This window comes from Pleuronectes platessa, chromosome 13, assembly GCF_947347685.1.
Source record: "Pleuronectes platessa chromosome 13, fPlePla1.1, whole genome shotgun sequence".
Taxonomy (NCBI): Eukaryota; Metazoa; Chordata; class Actinopteri; order Pleuronectiformes; family Pleuronectidae; genus Pleuronectes; species Pleuronectes platessa.
Window position 1 is genome coordinate 1932830 of NC_070638.1, and position 22580 is coordinate 1955409.

The window sequence follows — 22580 nt, forward strand, 5'->3', positions numbered from 1 at the left end:
TGGAGGAGACGCCAATCCTACCGCCATCGTCTTTTCATAGCTGTGTTTATAGTTGTTGGCCCGACGTTTCCCGTGTGCTCACAAATCAACTGGTGTGTGATTGTCTTTATTCCTCTTGTGTTGTTCCAGGTGTTGTGCCAGGTGAAGGACACGTCCCCCGCCCCGAACTCCGACCCGTCCTCGGTGCCGGTCCCTAAGTCCTCCGGCCAGACGACCCGACCCTCGGCCTCCTCTGACTCGAAGCTTCCCTCCGACACCCCTGTAAACCCCCCCTCGGCGTCTCTGTCGGCCCAGGACCTGATGAACCGGCAGAAGGACACGGGCGAATACGTCCGGTCTCCCGGCAGCACGGACTTGGGGCAGGGCGGAGCCGAAAGAGGAGGGCGGAGTCTGGCGGAGTCCGGGAGGAGCAGCTCTAACCTCGCCATCTCCGGCTCGCAGCAGTACCTGGCCGGAGGCAAAGAGCCGACGCCCAGCATCGCATCAGACATCTCCAACCCCTACGCCACGCAGGAGCTGCAGCAGAGGCTCCACCAGCTGCAAAAGTATCTGTCAACCAATCAAATACCAGTTTATCCAGTGATCGAAGTGGGCGTCGGCCAAATTATGAACGTTATCTGAGAAACGTTGTGTTTTTAGTATGTGTGAAGGTTTAGTTAATGAAGGAGCATCATGGTCACGTCAGCATAGAGTGTTTGTAAAGATGGACATTATGACTGCTCCCCACAGTGAAGCCAAAGCGTCTCGCTCGCCCCCTGGTGGCTGGATTTATAGGTCATAAACCCTGTGTTCTCCAGGTTAGAGGATGGGACATGAACCAATCTAATTACAAGATGGTTTCTGTCATTTTAAAAGGGTCTGATAAGTTTGGTTATCTCCAAGATGGCGGCGTTCTCATCTGGGATGTTTAGGTTTCTGGTGGGAGGGATGAAGAAGTTGAGACCATCGAGACACCTTGGCTTCACTTTTGCGGAGCCATCATGTCGTCCATCTTTATATTCAGTCGCGGGTTCAAACCCAGAACCTTCTTGATGTGGTGCCACCGCTTTGTGCGAAACAGAGGATCTCACCAGACTGTCCCCCCCCCCCCCTCTCTCTCTCTGTAGTGGCTCAGGCCCCAGTTACTTCCCACTGGGTGAGGTCCAGCTGACGGTCAGACACAGCTCGCAGAGGAACAAGCTCATCGTGGTGGTTCACGGCTGCAGGTACAAGCCAGTGACACTAAAGGGTTAACGCCAACACATTTCACTGGGGAGAGTTTATCGTTAAGTTGTGTTCTTTCATTGTCACCTCAGAAACCTGATAGCCTTCACTGATCAGGGGTCAGATCCGTACGTCCGCCTCTACCTGCTTCCCGACAAACGGAGGTCGGGCCGGAGGAAAACTCACACGTTCAAGAAAACCCTGAACCCCGTGTACGATCAGACGTGAGTTCCTCTGCTGCACGTGCACTGTGTTGTTGATTTAAGTCACGATCAGTGGTCGTTAACTTCCTCTGTGTGTGTGTGTGTGTGTGTGTGTGTGTGTGTGTGTGTGTGTGTGTGTGTGTGTGTGTGTGTGTGTGTGTGTGTGTGTGTGTTCAGGTTTGAGTTCAGCGTCTCCCTCGTGGAGCTCCACAGACGGACCCTGGACGTGGCTGTGAAGAACAGCGGGGGTCTGCTCTCCAAGCACAAAGGCCTTCTGGGAAAGGTACAGATGTTATCTCTGCTCTTTCCCATTCGTTATATATAATGTCCCTGTCTCTGCTTCTCAGTTTAAAACTAAAAAATGATCTTCTGTTGTTCTCCGTCAGGTTCTGGTGGACTTGACTCATGAGGACATCACCAAGGGTTGGACACAATGGTTTGTTTCTTTACCAGCTTTGTAAAACCATATTGATACGTGTGTTTTAATAAGTGAATGTTGAGCTCGTCAGGTTTCTTTTAAAAACATTTTAACCCCTTATTGCCTGAATTAATTTCCAATTATATAAAAACAATATTATTGGTGTTATTGGCCTGTCATACAGATGCTAAATTAAGTGGAGATTGTTAATTTCAATATAGCATATACAATAGATATAAATTTAGGTATGAGGCAAATTAGCGACATTAGGCATAATGGGGACGTAAACTTAATTTAATAAATGTTGCAATGTAGATTATTATATTGATGCTGCTTTTGCTTTAAATTGAATAACATTATGTTTTTTTTTACAATCATTGCTGTTCCATCATCACAGTATTTCAAATACAGCTTAATACCTCAAAATAACTTTGCTGCACAGTCCCAAGGGGCTAGTATGTATTTTCCACTCCGACCACTAGATGGCGGCAGAGTGCTTCCAATACCTTCCTTGGTATGTGTAGTATTTGCATCATCAGGCACAATCGTCACTTCAGCGGCATTAAGACCGGAATTGGGTTTGAGGCAAATTTGCGACATGCGTCTACAAGGGGTTAATGAGTTTATCTATCTGAGCTTTGTGATACTTTGAGAAGAGGAAGCCGATGTTTCCACGAGCTTCTAGAATCTCGTCCACCGAGAGTTCACGCACAGCGACTGGCGACTGTTGACCAAACACAGATTTGTCTCCGATCTGGAAACGAGAAGCGTCGGCTGTTGAGTGACGGCTCTGTGAAGACGTAGGTTCGAGATGTGTTTCAGGAGACCAGAATCCAAAACTTCTTATTCCGATGTGGCTCCTGCACTGAGACATTTATCTCGAGGTGGCTTCTCTCTCCTCCTGACACACAACTTGTTTTCCACTGAAACTAAACAACACTCCTCTCTCTCCTGCAGGTATGAGCTGAGTGAAGACGGCCTGGCGAGGCCTCCGCAGCTATAGACGTCAACAGCCGAGTGTTCACCACAACATATCTCCACCCCTCCGCTCTACATCACTGCACCATGTTGTTCTCTCATCACTTGTAACTGTTAAAAACAGACAAAAGGAAACAGAAAAGCAGCTTTCGATTTATTTAATCTCATCAGTCGCAAGGCAAACGTCCCCTTTAAGAAGTGCGTGAGTGGCTGAGTATATATGCAACAAGTAGAAAACTATATATGACACAATAAACAGTAGAACAATCTATTTTTTAGTCGTAAAGATCGATGATGCTGAGGTTTGTAAATAATGTAAAATGATGCTGGATGAAACTGACGTGTAGAGAAAGACGTCCGAGGTTTCGGACTCGGCCAAATGATTGTTTGTAATTTTATATGTTTTCATGATTATCATTATTTGTTCTTTTTTTAATGGCTCAATATTCTGGACGGAGTTTCCGAGGCAGAGCGGGGGGGGGGGGGGTGCAGTGCAGAGAGACACGTCACCAAAGAGACAGGAAGCATTTTATTTTGGTAACACAACTGTACGCTGGCTTTATTCCACTTTAATAACGTGTGTATTAACCATGTGATGAGAACTTTGAATACACAAATATCGTGTGAAATATGATGTTAGTAACAAGTTCATTTAGCTCGATATCAGAAGGCTTTTTCATCAGTTAATATTCCTGCTGTTACACTGCAATAAGGCCCATCTGATGGTTTTTAAAACTATTTGCACATTTGTGTGTGTTTGTGTGTGTTTTTTTTTATCTGGTCGGGGATCATCCGTGTTCTTATCAGCAATTTGAACATTTCCTGAATTCACTTAGGTTTATCAGATCATTTCATCTCAAATTCATTAAATTCATGTTTTTCTAAATATATAAAATTCAAAGATCTTGAGCTGATGAATTCGGTGACATTTGGGTTTTGCTTTCTCACCACAAGTTAAATGCGAGGTTGGGTTGTTCTTTTGTTTTGAGGAACAGAATCCGCCTGCTATCACCTTTTTAAGTTTATCAATTATTACATTAATATGTCGTTATATTGTTTGCTTGTATGGAACAATCAAGAAATCCACCAACTGATGTTTTTAAACTCATCCCTGTCTCCGTGCTTTATGCTAAGCTAAGCTAATCCTGGATTTTGGTTAAAAAAATAAATGAAACACGTATTACTCAAAGTATGGAACTATCGTTATCATGTCATTCCTGCATCACGTTGGACTTTATCTAATATGAAAAGTGAGAAAACTGATTTTGTGTTAAAAATATAGACTTAGAGCAACAGAGTGGTGATTTCAGATTTAATCACAAACGTTTTTTTCCCACTTCCTGTTGACAGAGGTTGATGTGATCGTCGCTCACATTTTGTTTACGTCAACATCGGTCTTAACTCTTCATCGAGGGTAATTTTCAACACTGTGTTGTGTTGCGTTTGTTGCGGTGACGCACAAAATGTGTCGTCTGAAGCAAAAACCACACAGCAGTGATGAAAACGACATTTCTCTGTTTTCCTGTTTTGTTTTTTTTAGCTTCGTGTTTGCTTCTTGTTTTTCACATTTTTGTTTAGTTCTCGGTTGGTTTTGTTTTTTTCTTTAATGTTTGTTTTCTCGTTTTGTTCACTATTGTGTGTAAATTTAATTCGCTTGGTTTGTTTCATATTTGTTTTGTGTTGCCTTGTGTACATGCACTTGAATGAAGCATTGATCTGATTTATATCGTCAACAAAGGATTTGGTTGTGTATGAGTTTTAGTATCGAACCTAAATGCGTTTGTGTGTCAATACGCAGCCCAACAGTGATTGTGTGTTGATACTGAGGTGGCTGCAGTTTGACCTTTGCCCTTTGAAACACCAAATATTGACCTTTGCCTTGTTCTCATTCACATCAGGCATCAAGAAAGTATTTCACATTAATGTCTGTAACTATTGTTTAATGTCTCTCAATGTTCTCTTCCAGCCGTCGTCCTCTTTGTCGTGTTTTGTGCGTCAGTCTGTGTATTTTGTGCGTCAGCCATCGGGTTTGCACACTTTGCCTCCGTGGGTGCAGTGTGTCCTCGTTTATCTTGTTTATCTTGTGCCTTAGAATCCACACGGCCCAGAGATATGAACGTGTTTGAAAAGAACCAGCGTGTTTCAGAACGTCTCCTCAATGAAATGAATAAAGATCTTCGGCTGCAGCAGCAGGAAGCTGAACAGTGTCTGACTGGTCTTTGTGTTTCCATCACCACGCTGGGACACCAGTTCATCACTTTCCAGTCAAACCAGTCCACAGGTAAACGTACGATAAATCCCCCGATGGTCATGTTCCGTGTCTCAAAGACAATATGAGAAAATTACATTTATAAAATTAAAAGTCCTTAAGTGTAGAATATTTGTTTTGATAAGTCCATAGAGTTTATTTAAGTAAATGATCAAAACTAGCTTTTAAATCTCTACTTTTCAAACATAAAAACATGAAAAATAAGTGTGAATTTATTGAGAAAACAGAAAATTGAAAAATTGAGTTCTTTATTAATATTTAATTCCCTCTTTATGGTTTAATTTACACATTACAGCTCAAAAAAGGAAGTTGGAGACACAGGAAATTCAACACTAACATATTAATAATTAAGTAACTTAAAGAAGCTTACTGCTGAAGCTTCATAATAACTTTAGAATAACAGGGCTGTGGATGATGACCCCATTGAGACTTTAATAAAAACATTTATTTATATAGCCACGCCCACTAATCACGCTTTACAGTTCAGGTCAGAAACAGAAACTCATGTTTCGCTTCAGATCGAAAAATCTCTCATCTGTGCAACATCAAAGACATCAGAGGAATCTAGGACGATATATATATATATACAATTATAGTAATTGATAATTCATAGATATTGATTGCTCCTTCAGTTCCCACTTTTGTCCACAAGGTGGCAGTATTGTACTGCTTAGCTAGAGCTAATGTGATCTGACGAGAATATTATTATTATGATGATGACGATGATTAATATGATTATTATTATAACCATAATTACCATTATTTATATGTTCTATCACTCTATTTATTTATCTATCTATCCATCTATCTATCTATGTATCTATCTATCCATTTATCTATCCATCCATCTATCTATCTATCTATCTATCTATCCATTTATCTATCTATCTATCTATCTATCTATCCATCCATTTATCTATCTATCTATCTATCTATCCATCTATCCATCTATCTATCTATCTATTGTTATGATGTTTTTGAGATATTAACATTCGTATATGTAGATTTGTCTTCGTTTCCAATATGTCATAACCTTGAAAGTTGGAAGAGGTGTCAATGTATATTCATGTATTAAATATTTCATGCAATTCTGCAGTTATATGATAAACTAGGGCTGCGTTGAGTCAAATTTACAACTTGGATGCATTAAAATAATGTCTATTATCAAAAGCCAGGTTAAAGAGATGTGTATAAAACTTTTGATGATTTTGATGATTTACGAGATGCATCTCTTAAACTTGAGATTTATCGAAGTGAAATAATCTTTATTTTATTCGCATTTATTTCACAACATGATTTATTTCCCGAAAGCACCTGAAGGTGGCGCCAGAGCCGAATCTGAGCTTCCTGAATCCATCAAGCTAGCGAAATGTCACCATGTTGACGGAAGTAACCGTCACAATAAAAGCATCATTAAAGGTGCTTGATGCTCTGCGTCACAGCTTTAACTGAGAACAGATAAAAATGGTTTTTTTTTATGTAGTACTTTGTGTTTTAACCAGATACTGTGTATTACTTGTTATTTTCTTATTCCCAGGGAAATATGTATTATTGTGGTTGTTTTTGTTATTATTTCTCCACAATTGCAGGTTATCTCATAGGTATTTTACTTTCAAAGTCTTCACCGGAAGTGAGGTACCTAACAACAGGGTGAGTGACAGTGTGCAGCAGCAGCAGGAGGAAGATCTGCATCCTCCTCCTCCTCCTCCTCCTCCTCCTCGTACATCCATACAGAGACCGGCTCTCCTCCGCTCCTCCAGCCGCCGAGGGCCCACTGCGAACGGGAAGGAGGACAAACCAACACCCCCCCCCCCTGGAAGAAATGGCCTTTTAACACCGGGGAGAATAAAACCAGAAGAGACATGAATCCTTCTTCCTCCTCCTCCTCCTCCTCCTGCTCCTCCATCCTCCGCCTCCTGCTCCTCCTCGCCTCCCTGAGCCGCTCCTCCTCTGAGCGGAGAATCGGTGAGTATCTGGATGATTCTCCTCTCTAAACGGGGCTGGTGCTCCTCAGCCATTTTGCAGCCGGAGCTCCGGAGGTTTGTGCGTCTGAGCCGAGAATTCACCTGAAAATCAGTCGCTTTGTTCCCGCGAGAGGAAAAGGTTCAAACCGGAGGAATAAACTCTACCAATGATTTAAAATCAACGACAGCGACCTCATTATTTATATCAGTTCCAAAACTGCTTCATGAAAATCTGCAGAAAAATTACAAATACACACAACATGAAAACAAATACACGTTGTAAAATAATACTCAGCTCGTAGGAGAATTGCAAATAGGGAAAATCTAACTGATGGAAATCATTATTAGAGTAATTAGAATTTCAGGAATTAAATACAGAAAAAAATACAACAGGTGATATAAAAAATATAGTGTTGATTCATATTTCTTTATTAGAATATGGAAAGTAAAGGTAAATCCATTAAATTGTGTAATTAGAAAAGAAGAGAGTTGCAATTTAAAATAATTCAAGAATGCTATTTACAAAATATACATAATAAGTACTTATTTTGTACTAAATACTTGCTAGCTCAAATACATATATATTGTTATGTATTCAAAGATATATGGATATTTATTAGTAAAAAAACAATTGTAAAATGAAACTTAAAGAAATAAAAGGCTTAATAGATGATCTAAACAAAGATAGAGAGTTGAAATTGTGATTTTACATCAGCGTGTGAAACAGTAACGAACAGACGTGTGTGTGTGTGTGTGTGTGAACGTATGTGTGTAGACGAGACGACAACTGTCTCTGATGACATCAATGCAAAACAATGAAAAATGAGCTTCTCCAGTTTCTCCTGTTCCTGACAGAGGCAGTTATTGATTGTGCGTGTTTGTGTCTCTGTTTCTGTGTGTGTGTCTGTGTGTGTGTGTGTCTGTGTGTTTGTGTGTGACTGTACACATTAACATCTCTCATGCACAGAGTCTATTTATAGCCGACACACGATATTCGCCCACTGGTTTGCGATGGAGACGACTGATGCAGAGGAGGGTGAGAGCAGGAGGACGAGGAGGAAGAAGCAGGTGCTGAGAGGGTCCAGACCCGCCTCCTCTTCCTCCTCTTCCTCCTCTTCCTCCTCCTCTTCCTCTTCCTCTTCCTCCTGCACATTACATAACCAGCAGACAGTGAGACAGTATGTGAACCAACAGAGATCACGGACCTGTGGAGACAGAACATGTAGACACACGTTCTCCTGAAGGTTCTTTGCTCTCATTAGCTCCGACCAGGAGGTTTTGTTTGTTCTGTGTCTCCACGAGCAGATTATTCACCTGAACGTCCAAAGACCTGAACAAACGACCGCTCACTCGGCTCCACAGAACAAAACCCGACTCGTACCAAAGCAACACACGTTACTGCTACGTGCACGTGGCTGGAGTCTGACGTTAAAACCTGATTTATAGCCCCATCAATCAGCAGCAGCCACGCCCCTCAGTTCTCTATTTTAATCAAATTTAAAAATGCCTGTGCAGACTTTTTTTGTTTAGATTCAGCAGATTGACAAACTCTGTCCCCCCTCCCCCCCGCCCTCACTGCTGATGTCCCTACAGGTGCAAACACAGGAAGTGGCTAAACAGGCAAACGTAAAAACAGGTGGAACATTCAGAGACTGACACTCAGCTGGAGGAGCTCTTTACTTTTTGGTTTGGAATCCATGAATTGCTTCACTCTCTTTAACTTGTTTTTGTGGATTTCTCAGAGAATAATTCATCGGTCTTGATACAAAGCGTGGCTGCGTCTACCTGTACTTGTCTCTGATTGGTTGGTAGACGGGTGCGTGTGTGTGACATCAGCGTGTTGTCAGTTCTGCTTGTGTTCGCTAACTTTTTAAAATAAGGTGCTCAAGAAAATGTATTTTTCACAGGTGCAGTTATGTCACAGAATCTCCAGACTTGAAACTCGGGCTTCCAGGGGGAGAAGATCTGGAGGCTCTCACTCTGACACCTCCTCCAGGGAAACTGAGGAGGAGGTGCCAGTGTGAAAGCAGCTTGTGTCGTCACAGCTTAGATTTCCTGTGAAATCACGGATTATTACCAACATCTCCAGTAAAAGTGTTTGGAGATGATGGACTGAGGAGAGAGGAGGACAAGAGGAAGGGGGAGAAAGGGATGAGAGAGGAGGTGATGGAGACAGAAAGGGGAAAGACAAAGAGAGATCACTTCCAGTTTTAGGGCCGGGGCTGTTCGCACACACCTCCTGTTGGATAAGTTTCCTTTAGCTGAGCTGCAGCAGAATCAAAATGATCAAATCCCTCGTTTTCTGCTTCTCTGATTCGTCCGCTGGTGTTTCGCTGTGATCGATCGTTTCTGTCGGAGCTGAGGCCGAGACAAATCGGATTGTCGTCGTTTTAATACGCAAAAGGAAACACTGATTGCATGGTACACAGGAGAAAGCATGTCTCACACACACACACACACACACACACACACAGTTAATTAGGATCCCCCTTTTTGTTCAGTAACGGGGAAAAAGCTGAGAGTGATTCAGCCTCAACACAAACGCTTTGAAGAGGCTCGGTGCTTTTCCTCCGGTCTGTGACTCGGCTTCTTATCGACTGTCCTGAAGTGTCAACACGCCTGCACAGATTACATTGTGTGGTGGAAAACCGGAAAGGTCAGTGGGGGAGGGGGGGGGGGGGGGGGGGGGTGTAATGGAGTAGTACGACAGATTAGTTTTTTTCTTTGCTCTTGTTTGTCTTATTATCATATCGACAATCATACGTGAATTACTTTGAACTGCACTAACCTGCGTTGGTCCCATATGAATAAAGTTTGATTGATTAATCCTGTAATATTACGATATGATCTCGAAGTCTATGCACACACACACACACACACACACACACACAAACACACACACACACACAAGTTCATACGAGTAATGGAACGGCTGCTCGTTTCTCTCAAGGTGACTCGGCTCTCTCAGTTTAATCACTGGCCCTCGGGAGCAGCAGGTTTCTAATGCAAACAGCCAGATGGCATTGTGGGAAATGTAGTGCCGCTAAAGGCCACCGCCTGGACGCTGCTCTTTGCTCACAGGGTGAAGCTGATTGAAATGTCCTGGCGTCCGGCCACAGTGAAATACTGCAGCCCGTCTGGAGAGAAGGAACCGGAGAGTTAGAACTCAGGGTGGAATCAGAAGTTCAAACCTACGTCCTAATTCAGCATTTGTCCCAAACGCTGAATGAAACCCCCGAAGCTGCTGTAAAGAAACGCTTGAGACACTTCAACCACATGATACGAGTTTCACACGACTTCGTCCTGACACGTCCTCATTAGGGACAGAAGACCCTGAGTCCTCATTAGGGACAGAAGACCCTGAGTCCTCATTAGGGACAGAAGACCCTGAGTCCTCATTAGGGACAGAAGACCCTGAGTCCTCATTAGGGACAGAAGACCCTGAGTCCTCATTAGGGACAGAAGACCCTGAGTCCTCATTAGGGACAGAAGACCCTGAGTCCTCATTAGGGACAGAAGTGTCCGTGTGGGGCGAGCGGCACTCAGCCACGAGCTCGGGTTGAGATGGTTACAGCATCCTCCATCGTTTCACAGGGCAACCTGCCTGTTTGAGTCCCTGGAGTATTTTCCTAATGTGTGTGTGTGTGTTGTGTGTGTTTACCCCCCCCCCCCCACCCCCCCACCCCAACACACCCACCTGAGTGCATGTGTATCATGAATGCCATTGATTGCTTTCAACATTGCTTTCAACATTAGCTATTAACTTTGGCTAAATAAACATTTTAAGCTTCATGCTGCCAGAAGCATCAGAGCAAGTACGATCAGTGTTTGTACTAGTACATTAGTAATAGAAGTACTGAGTAGTACTTGCATGGCGACAGAAGCTTAATACTGGTTACAGTGGTGGTGGGTGAGTGAGGTAATGGGAGATTTGATGGTGTTGTGTTAACCAGCCGGTTGTGTTTGTGTGTTTCTCCGACAGGTTGCCTGTTTGAGAGCGAGCTGTGTTCACCGTATGAGATCTGTGTGAACGGTAAGAGATTCAAACCACACACACATTTAACAAAGCAATCCACACAATAACATAATAACACATATTTAAGTGTATTCACAGGGACAATTTTTTACTATGAATTATTATATATAAAGTTGCTCACGTGCGCCGTTCAAAGACCCAACTTAAAATCTTAAAGATCAATTTATGAGAATGGTTGAACTAAATCCTTTTAATTTGTATTTGCAGTTTGTGTTGCGGCACAAGATTATATAAATACATTAATAATATTATATACATATGAGAGCAGTTACAGGTGAGGTGTCTTTTAAATCAGACCTAAAATGACCATGTTCCATCTGCTAACATGGAGGAGGCAGATTCTACACTGCAGCCACTTTATTATATGTGATAATATGTGGATTCACACTCCTCTGTTGTGTAGTTAAACACACCTAAACAATCCCCCCCCCCCCCCCCCGGCCTCCAGAGGAAGGAGACGCCTGCTGAGAATCAACCTAGAATCAAAACAGAGAAGTTGCATTTGAACTTTATACTGTTTAGAATCGGAGTCTCCACTCGGTGAGGGGGATGGTCACCGGCTCACCGATCATGTGTTTGGTGGGAAGCTCTTGTTTGTGTCGTGTTAGCAGGTGTGTTATTTCAGGTAGTGTGTGTTTGTTTTGATTTTGATTATCTTGGTCATTTCCTGTCCGGGCAGCGTCCTTTTGAAATGTGCCCTGTAATCTGATCCTGGGTCTGGTGCAGTGAAAATTAAAGATTATATCCTGGTCTAATTTAATTTTTTTAGCTGAGCTCAGACGACCGTGTAGCTTCAGGTGACCTCGATTAGTGTACTAGTGAATTAGTGAGTACTTGTGTAGTAAAGTAGTAATGACTAATTACTGGTTTCTCATGTAGCCGCTGATTGGGTCCCCTGGTTTTACCGACAGAGCTGTAATGGGTCTCATCCTGAAGGAGCTGACTCAGCATGGAAGAGACACTACGGTTCCAGTTCCACTTTAATTGACCTTCGTTAACTCGACGAGAGCAGAGCTGATTCCTCGGCTGCTCAGTGTGTGCTGTAGATAAGTGTTGTTATTCCTGAGCTGAATGCAGAGTGTGTAGAACATCAGGCTGCGGAGTTTTACAAGAAAACATTCAAACCTAGAGAAAAACCTTTTTTTATTGTGTAGTTTTACAGTTTAACCTCAAATTTCTTTCTGATTATGAAACCATTCGATCGTATCATAAAGGTTGAACTTGTGGAATGAAAACAGTTTTAAGATTCTGTGTGTGTGTGTGTGTGTGTGTGTGTGTGTGTGTGTGTGTGTGTGTCTGTGTCGTGTGAACCTGGATCCCCGCAGAACGAGCTCCACACCCTGATGAGGGAAACTCAAGGGACATAGTTTATTTACTTCAGATCGAACAAGGGGCTGAATCTTCAGGGCTGATAAACTGTGGGTTGAACAGGTCAACACATCCAGACACGGGCCAGGTGTTCCTACACACACACACACACACACACACACACACACACACACACACACACACACACACACACACACACACACACCCTGCTTCCCCTTGATTAGCTGTGAGGGACAAAAAAGCACTGGACACAAATCACCAGGCTCGAGAGGAGCAGCAGTAAACGGGTCCATTACCCGTCTGAGTCCAGTCGCACAATGTTTTTCTGAACTGCCACAGTTGTCGTGTCACATCACAAAGAGTGAAGGTCTGAGTCTATCGATGAGCCTGTGGTCGGTTATAAAAACACTCTTGTCTTATATATAAATATTATAATCATGACAGGGGTTTCCTCCTTCTCGCTTGCTGAGGGTCGATGGAATCTTTTGAAATCTCTGTTTTAAAGTCTCAGCGCAGGAATCGGCTCAAAGTCAATAATGTCTTCGGTTTAGTTTTAATCCCTGAACTGATCCTGAGTCATATTTTCAGTGAATATCACTAAAGATGAGGAAATAATTAACGATGCTCGTGTCATTTCTCCTGTACTTAAAGTTTCTGGCAGCTCTTATCAGAGTTATAGCTAAATCATATAAGATCGTTGAAATAGGCTGAACGAAGAAAGTGGCGGCAGTGCTAACGATGAGAGTCAGAGTGAGACAGCGCCCCCACTGGTGAGACTGGAGAAGGCAGCCCAGGAGCTTTTTACGATGTGCCAGAATCCAGTGATCTCCTTGAGTTTGATCTGGGAGGGACGGACTTGTCCTGGTCCCCAGAGGCGAGACATCCATTACAATGTTTTTATTCCCGAAACAGTCAAAGATACAGACAACTGGTTAATAACTATATCTATTGGTTCTTGGGAACAACATCTTCAGCTGTGATCCTGTGTCCCCGGGACTCACTTACTTTCACAACACACAACAACCACAACAACACACTGGTCAGCACATTGTCGCTCCATCCTCCATCTTTACACACCCTGTGCTTCAGAGAACAGGCCCATGAATCCTCATTCTGCTCTAATCTGGAACATTAACCACAGAGAAGACGCGTCTGGCTCTGGATTACAGGCCTGTGGTCGTGGAAATTGCTGATTTATGCATGTAAAGTGAAATTATGAGTGATAATTCAAGATGTTGCTTCTGGGAGACACAGAAATGGTGTAACATGAGATAACAGCTGGGAAACGAGAGGCCGGTGGCCTGGAGGTGTTCTGGTTGTAGAATCCTCACAGCCCTGCTCAGTCAGAAATCCAGACGTCCTCCTCACAGCTCGTCTTCAGTCCACAGCTCGTCCTCGTCCCCTGACTCATTTGTAAACAACAGAATTTGGCCCGAGTGAAAGATCTGAGTTGACGGCAGCGTGGTCCAGCCGCCGGTTCCATGGAGCTCCCAGTTTGATTGAGACGACCACAGTGACGCGGCGGCTATTTAAAGACCAGAGGCCTTAATTAGGATGTAGGAGTGTCGTTACGCAACACAACAAACACGCACTCTCCCATGTACACACTCACACATGCAGACATCCAGTGAGACAACAACCACACACATGTAGGAGGATTAGAATGGACACCATGTAATTGTAGCACAGCACACCTCAGTATTTACACAGGGACCAAATACATTTATCGACATATTTATACTTTCTACTCCACCAGATTTATTATTTTAGATATAAATGTAATTCAAGCTCAGATATAAAATATGATTTATACTTTTATAGATTAATTAACGTAAAACCTCTGCTTTCACATAAATACACTCACAGGTTATTTTCATACAAAACGAGATTACACATTTTACACATTTACTTGTAATATATTTTTACTATATCCTCGACCACTCTTGACAGTTCATGCTGCTATAAACCAAACAACTTGATTCTGAGTGGTTGTTGTTTATTGTTACTCAGATTAATCACCAACAGATTATAAATGTTTATTATTTGTCTGCATTAAATGTTTCTATCCGTCCTGGAATCAGCGTCCGACTGGCCTACCTCTGTGTGACATGGATCCATGCTCAGTAATAAATGGACATAAATTAATTTGCTGTAATATGTTGTGTTTGTTAGCATTCTATGAAGTGTGTGTTGTGCGTGTTCACAGATGGCGTGTTCGGGAGGTGTCACTCGGTTCCGGTGAGGGAGGTTTACACCTACGACGTCTCCACGTCCGTGGTGCAGCGCTTCAGGAAGCTGCTGGAGAAGCTTTCCAACAGAGGTCAGTCTCCTGCACACGTCTCCAATGTGGATATCAAATGAATATGAGTTATTAATGTCCGAGTTATGTGTGACCTCAGCAAACACTCAATTAAAACAAACCAACCAACAAACAGACACGAGTGAAGTCAACGGTTATGGAAGAGAGTTTGGCAGAAGTCTGATAACAGCATTTAGCAGTTACATGAAATTAAATGTATATGTGTCTGTGTATATGAAATTTAGTTATTTGATAATAATAAGTTTGTCTTTTGGTTTAAGAGCTGCATGAGTATCACTCAGCGACTTCTAAAGATTTAAAACTATTAAAGAAACATACAAACTCGTGATTTGAATCCACATTATCTGCACATTGTTGGAGTCTGACTCTTTTATGAAAACAAATTTTAATCTGCTAATCCAGAGATTACAGACTGATTGACAACAGGAATGAATCCTGGATAATTCACACGTTCAGTCTTTGGTTGAAAGAACTTTTACAGACTGAACATGCTTGAAGGATGAAGCTGGTATTTTATTTTCAAGCTTATAGTAGAAAACACTTCCTCAGAGGAAAGTGGAGATAATACCCTGAACTCACAATGTTAGTAAGGATTTTAATTTCATGTGTTTATAACCTGAGTGAAATCTCCTGGTGAAACAAGCTGCTGTTATCGTAGTGTATCACTAGAGGGAGCCAGAGATCTGTGAGAACAGCCCAATCGGCCAGTTGAGAGAATTTCATCCATTTTCATCATCAGCATCAACAAGACAGGTTTCCTGACCTCTGACCTCTGACCTCCTCTCTGTATTATTTGTCCTCTCGTGGATGAAGCTCATTTTCTGTTGCTCCCTGTGGATTGAAAGTTGCAGCTTCGGCCCCGACAACATCCTGCATCAGCTCGGTTCAGTCTGTGAGAAGCCTGAATATCCCGGTGGATTAACGTTTATTAACCTGCAGTGGCAGATGCTGTCTGTTCACCATGGCTGCCGGTAAAGAACCCGGTTATGGGTCTTTGATGGCGAGAGCCGGCCTGACACGCCGTGCAGCTGTTAGAGAGCAGCGTACGTCTGATTGGAGGCAGTCGAATCATAATTCATTTTGCAGGAGACTAAAGACGGCGTCACGGACTGAAACGTTCTTTAACGAGCAGAAATGATTTCATCAGATTCAGAGGCCGAAGTGCACGTTGACTTTTCTGTAATTACTGGTCCAACATCAGATTTAAGCAGCGGCCGGTCTTGTTGGACCATAGTTTTAAAAAGTAGTTTGATTCATTCATTCACTTTTTCTCTTACCAGTTAATGTGCGGCTTGAAGAATGTGGACATATGATTTACGTTGTGCAATAACTAGAATTTTAGATTTTTGGATGTCATTCTCCGAGTTCTGTTTATTGAATATCAAATAACGCTAAACTTTTGTTGTGTAGAATTCCTGAAACCTTAAATAGATCAGATGTGTGTTTCAGCAGGAACCAGATTCTATAAAACCCTATCACGTCCCCACTGTAAAAATGTTTGATATCATAAAGGAAGTTTCATTCTTTTTTTAACCTCGGTGTTCACTCACTTCTGTTTGTTGGTAAATTGTAAAACCAGTTTCCACCGAACTTGAGCTGCTCTCTAGGATTTCCTGAAACTATCTGGAGGGGCTCTACGTGGGAACCCAAATGTCTGTTGTTCACCAGTTGCCAAGTCCAGTAAACTCATCAGAATGTCCCTTTGACTTCTGGTGCAGAGACAGTTTAACAACCAGGGGATGAAAATGTAACCCGGGAGAAAAGCGATACAGAACCTGTTTTTTTAACTCGTAAACTTTCTACGTGGAGTTTGTATGTTTTTCCCTGTCTTCCTCCCACCATCTAACAGTCATGCAAAGTAGCGTTGGGTTAATTGGAGCCTCGGATGCTCTTCTGCCTTGCGACACATCATCAGCCTGTCTAGGTTGTGCCTTATACCTCTGTGATAAGTGATGGGGACGTCCACACCTCTTCCTCTCGCTGGGGGGGAAAGGCTGCAGATTTAATTCTCTAAAGTCGTATTTATTTTCTTGTTTGAAACCACCCCTGCATATGTTTTTTGGGTAATAAGTGTGTTCTGATGCGGTTCTGAAGCTTCCCTGTGTTCCTGTCTGCAGGTCTGACCTGGCAGGACGACACCACCCAGCAGGTTCTGTCCAAGGAGCTGTCCAAGCTGAGGAGGATCCCCTACAGGCCGCAGCAGAGCGCACCTGTCTACAAAAGCAACATCAGGTCAGACGTCCTCCTGCTTCAATCTTCACCGGTTCTGTTCTGTTGCTCTGCCCCCATTGGGTCACCGGATCCTGTCTGATCCATATCGGCTGAGACAGAACTCGAGTGGTTCTTCATCTCCGTCTCTGCGTGTCGTTCACAGGCCGGTAGCTGAGGCGATGGACCCGGTGGACCAGAGGGTGAAGCCAGTGGAGGTGGAGCTCAGCAGAAACCTGCAGTCCTACCTTCAGCGTCTCGGCCTCCTCCCCAAGACGCTGTCCTCTGCCAGCCTGAGCGGCCCCGGCAAGGTGAGGACATCCTGGGAGTTCACTTTGTCTCTGTGGGTCTCTGTGCTGTTGGATTTTCTGAGCTTAGGTTCTGATGTGATATTAAAACGGTTTAAAAGATGCTTAGTGTCTATCACAAGGTTCCTCACCACATTCCTTCTCAATCATCTCATGTTAAGGAATTGGATCTGAAGTATATTTTTAACAGTTTAACTTCATCTCCTCCTGTTCCAAGCTTTACATGTCTGAGGGGGACAAGGAGTCGGGCGTTTGTTTTTTACCCCTGCATCTGCATGTAGCCCCCCCCCCCCCCTCCGTTCACAGTGCACCTGCCCCTGTCTAAGAATAAAGTGCACACACATACACACGCAGCACACACCCGCGCACGTTCAAACAAGTACCCAGTCCTGTAAAAAACTCCCACAAAGACTCGCACACCTTCACAGCAGGGGGTCCGGTGTCATCCCTCGCTGTCACTCTGCTCCTGCTTCTCCGTCCTGACCGATGACTTTTCCCAGCGTGACCGTGGAAAGTGGAATAATACCAGTGGAGGGTTCAGGAGTTCACAGCTCTAATTAATGAGTCTCCATGTGACCGCCGGTTTCTCCGCCTCGACCGCACAGGCCGGTCCCCTGCTGGGGGATTGTACCAAAGACCACGTGGGGGTGTGTGTGGGGGGGGGATTAACTGCATATACTGTTCAACCAGAAGGGGCCTCGCACACACCAGTGATAAAGACTGTGAGGAACCGTTTATGTTGGCATTGTTATGATAATTCCACCGTTACTCCGGCTTGTAGCTTCTCTGTGCTCCCAGGTGGGCGTTAATGGAGCCGCCAGTGACCATGTGCTTTTATCGCAGCCGATGGATATGCTAATATGACGGCATAATTGGATTAATACCTTGTTTTTTCAAAAATTGGCTTTATTTTCATGTCAACAATTATTTTGTTCAAATGTTGAATGAAAGTCTCAAACTGAAGCAACGTGTGGGGCCGACAAACAATCGGAGAGGGATGAAAACATAACAGAAGAAAACAGTCCTGAAGTAAATATGTTTTATTATACAGATCAAGAAACCTTTCATATAACTATTTAAATCACATATAATCATTTTATACGATTGAAAGCAAAGTGCTGGCGACATATTCATGACTCTACTTGTTTTAAAAGAAGTCAGTTTCTATAGAACTCTATGATCTACTTCAGTAAAGTTTCCTGAATGAGTTTATGTCTCAGTCTCTAGTTTCAAGTCTTCTTCAATCGTCTGAGGTTCATTTAGTGAATTCTGATAATTTAGAGTCAAACAGACCATAAAGCACCAGATGTGTTGGGGGGGGGGGGGGGGGGGGGGATACCGCAGTGTGATTGGCAGCTCGTACCGTCCAATGGGTGCAGGTTGCAGGTGTATATGGGCGGGCAGTGTCCTCCCGCTCTCAGTCTGGCTCCAACCCCACGTTCCCTCCAATTATATGATTACTTCTGGTTTTAGAATTTCAAGATGGCGCCGGATAAAATGGTGAGGCTTCAGAAGGACAGCTCCGAAACCAGCTGGTGACCTGGACACCCCATAAACTCAGTGTTAATGTTTTCATAATGAAAAGTCTTTTACGCTGCGGCCGTGTTTACATTTAGCTTCTGAACATCCTTGTTGTTATATTACTCAATTAGGAGACAATTATTTGGGGTCCAATTTTCCGCTCTAGCCTTTAAAAACACCTTTTGATTTGAATATCGATCCCAAGTTTCTCTCCTTCTCTGGAGCATAGCGATCTTTTCAAATCCAAATGGACAAAGCGCTTGTCTTCCCTCTTTCAGATTGACCGTTTCCAGTCGGGCATCCCTGCAGACGCTCATCGCCCCAAGGCCCAGACCTCGGCTCAGAACTCCTCTCCCTCCAGCTTCTACTCACTTTCATCTCGCCAACCCCTGGAGAAGCAGAGGCCTCTCGTGGACCAGCGCCTAGCCACGCAATCGGAGGGCGAGCTTCTCCTGGGCGCCCTGAGGCGGTATCTCTCTGGACGCCTGTCACTGCACGGTGGTGGGGGGGGCCCAGAGGAGCCCGGGGCCCCCTCGTCTCGCCCGAGGCCCTCCTTCACCGGCGGAGTAGAAAACCCTGGGCTCAGGAAGGAGACATCGAATCCAAGGCTCCTGAAGACGGGGAGGACTCAAGGGGCTTCGGTCAAGGAGCCGCTCTCGTCTGTGGACGGTACGTGTTCTTAAGAAACTCACCGGTGTGTTGATACTGAGACGTGGAGCTCGGCTGTAGATCAGACCACACACGTCCTTCCCTGGCAAGTCCATCTCCTCCTCCAGCGCTCTCATACAAACACATCTTCTGTCTTTAACTCTGAATTTCACTTTACTTTCAAACACTGTCATCTGAAGTTTGGGTGTTGTGTCCCTGTTGTGTCTACATTTTAAGTATTCAACGGAAGTTTGGGCTTACAGCTTACAAGACCTACTGGCTGTTGATAAACTGCTTCATCACAGTATATTTATTAGCTTTATTATCATACCCCATCATCTGCTTCCACGGATAAAAAAATTACTCTTTATTAGATATACATATTTGTTCTGTTTTTGGTCTCTACCATTTCCTGAGAGATATGATTCATCTGGCTGGTCTCTGATGGAGTTTGTTTGAATTTTCTTTACACTGATCATTATAATTGAAATGCTTTATTAAGGCAATCTTTGGATTTAGAGCTTTGAATGTTTATTCACGAAATACAACATGAGGAGGAGAAGAGTTGAAGCTGGACTCAGGAAATCCAAACACAAACGGGTATCATATGAGAACAAGTGCAGGGTTTTGAAAGAGAGCATTATGAAATTTGTTGTGAAATCAATAAGTCTCGATCTCAAACTGAAAGACCACGCTCATAAATAAAGAGAAGAAGAAAAAACACATTAGGCAACATTATTCTTTATTCAAACCTTCGTTCACACATTTCATCAGTAAAGTCTGTTCAGTGACTCTTGTTCAGTGAGTTCATGGAAACACAATCAGTTTGTTTCACCTCCATCTCACATGTGGAAAAGAAAAGAACAAATAATCATCTCATTGATGAGGAACAGGATCAACACAGGTTCTAAAACATCACACAACCTGATTTCTACATTGATTCAGAAAACAACAACAGCATTAGTTCTTAACACATTCATGTCAGTGTAATTATAGATTTCTGTCTTTACAAAGTGAGAACTAAATATGTGTGATAAAGGAAGGTCAGTGTTTGATTGACAGCTGATCTCTGTGAGGAGCAGAAACGTCACCACGGAGATCTTTGATCAACAAACATGGAGACAAGAGAAGTTAAAGATTTACACACAGAATCTAAATCACTGCTTTTAATGACTCAAGTCTATTTGAGTTTACAGAACTCAGCTGTGGATCCAAAACGATGAAGCCAAACTCCAGCATAGAGAGACTCAGTGGATTCGGTATCGACTCTTTTGAGGAGAGTCATGGTGTCAGAGACGACCCTGTAGAACTCCAGAACACCTTCACTGTGATACACTCCTACTCTGTAGGACAGAAAACCTGGCACTGGATTATTGATGCTGTTGTGAACATAGTCATAACTGTCTCCATTACAACGTAACATCCAAGAATTATCATAGTATCCAAATCTACACTCATCAGAGTTTCCTGCTCTGCTGACATTATTGTCTGTGACTGCTACACCAACGGTTCCTCTCACCTCCACCTCCCAGTAACAAGGTGACTTCAGTCTCTCTCTACTCAGGACCTGACACGTATTAGTGAATCTGTCTGAGTGATCAGGATAAGGCCGTTGGTCTCTCATACGTTCAACTCTGTTTCCCTTTAATAACAGACATTTGTGTGCTGTGTTTGGATCCAGTGTGATTTCCTGTAAATATCTTAAGAAGTCAGCTCTTGGTCTGGCTCTGGGCTCTGGCTCCGGCTCCGGCTCCGGCTCCGGCTCCGGCTCCGGCTCCGGCTCCGGCTCCGGCTCCGGCTCCGGCTCCGGCTCCGGCTCCGGCTCCGGCTCCGGCTCTGGTGGTTGTGGCAGCCCGAGCTCTCTCTGCCTCTCAGTGCTCTCTGGTGCATCTTGGAGTCCAAGTTTCTGCAGCCACCCCACTAAAGCAGCTATCATGGTGGTTTTCTCCAGGACAGGCCTCGGTGTGAAGGTCTCTCTACACTGAGGACAGCTGTAGCTTCCTCTCTCCTCCCCTTTGTCCCAGTGGGTGTTAATACATCTCTTACAGAAGCTGTGTCCACAGCCAGTAGTCACCGGATCCTTCGGCAGATAATGACAGATCGAACATCAGAATCTTTCCTGCTCCAGATGAACTCCTCTCTGAGCCATTTCAATCCTCAGTGACAATGACCAATGACAGATGAGTTTCACTGTGTTAGTTTGAGCTCCGGTCTGTGTCTCTGCAGTGAATGACGTCTGTCAGCTCTGACACTTCAGCCTTGTTGGTTCCACCAATCTTTTAAATGTACATGTGATGGGAGGAGAATGAGGATATATATGGACAGAATAAAACTGGGTGTGTACGAAGATGGAGGCTTATCAAGCTTTTGCAGATTCCAGTAAGAGGAGCAGCACTTTACAAAAAAAATTGGTAAAACAACTCTGGGTTTGTTGATGACCTTGTTCCTCAATTTCAGTAACATTTGAAAACATAGACAAACTGTGTCATATTAGAGAAGAGCCTCCTACAGATTCCTGATTTCAGTTTTTTAATCTCTCTTTCATTCCTTGGAAAATAGTTTTAAAATGTTAAACCATTTAGAAGTGATACAAAAAACCATCTGGATCCAGCCAGCCAACCAACAAACCAACATCCAGGACAAAAATATCTAAATCTTTCTGCATCATTTCCCCTCTCAGTGATAATGACTGTCTGAGTCGCTCTGTGTTAGAAGTGTAAACATTGATAAAGTAGAATGGTCCTCAGTAGAGCCCCTCCTCATCTGGAACTATGCATTCACTGGAAAAACAATTCTATATATCAAATATTTGACATGTGATCAAAATAAAAAATCCTGGATGTGCCCCTTGAACCAATAAATCAACAATCAAACAAACAAACCAACTAATCAACCAACTAACCAATAAACCAACAAACAAACCAAATGACTGACCGACAGGGGCGAAAACACAACATCCTTTAACTATGATAGAGAAAGGGTTAAAACTAAACTTTAATTCATCTATTAAAACTGCAGTATCGTGTGTTCCTCTGTACACATGCTGCTGTGTGTGTGAATGGGTGGATGACCATGTTGTACTATGAAGAGCTTTGAGTGGTCGTCAAGTCTAGAAAAGCGCCAAAGAAATAATGAGCATTTAAATGTTCAAAATGTCCCTGCTACAGTTTCACAC

General features: G+C 43.4%; 2 protein-coding genes across 3 annotated transcripts in view; both read left to right on the forward strand.

The window, feature by feature from the left end:
• LOC128455170 (extended synaptotagmin-2) overlaps positions 1-5004 on the forward strand; it is a 30577-nt gene extending 25573 nt beyond the window's left edge. For both annotated transcript variants that reach the window (XM_053438848.1, XM_053438850.1), the window contains 6 exons: positions 130-545; positions 1107-1205; positions 1296-1427; positions 1584-1689; positions 1793-1842; positions 2782-5004. In XM_053438848.1, the coding sequence (XP_053294823.1) occupies positions 130-545; positions 1107-1205; positions 1296-1427; positions 1584-1689; positions 1793-1842; positions 2782-2827 (849 nt within the window). In that variant the 3' untranslated portion in view covers positions 2828-5004. The remainder of the gene's footprint in view (positions 1-129; positions 546-1106; positions 1206-1295; positions 1428-1583; positions 1690-1792; positions 1843-2781) is intronic.
• Positions 5005-6731: 1727 nt separating this feature from the next.
• The window catches only part of LOC128454471 (receptor-type tyrosine-protein phosphatase N2), a 64974-nt gene continuing 49125 nt past the window's right edge, over positions 6732-22580 (forward strand). The window contains exons 1-6 of the mRNA XM_053437882.1: positions 6732-7036; positions 11018-11068; positions 14607-14720; positions 16838-16952; positions 17095-17239; positions 19036-19426. Of these exons, the coding sequence (XP_053293857.1) occupies positions 6934-7036; positions 11018-11068; positions 14607-14720; positions 16838-16952; positions 17095-17239; positions 19036-19426 (919 nt within the window). The 5' untranslated portion in view covers positions 6732-6933. The remainder of the gene's footprint in view (positions 7037-11017; positions 11069-14606; positions 14721-16837; positions 16953-17094; positions 17240-19035; positions 19427-22580) is intronic.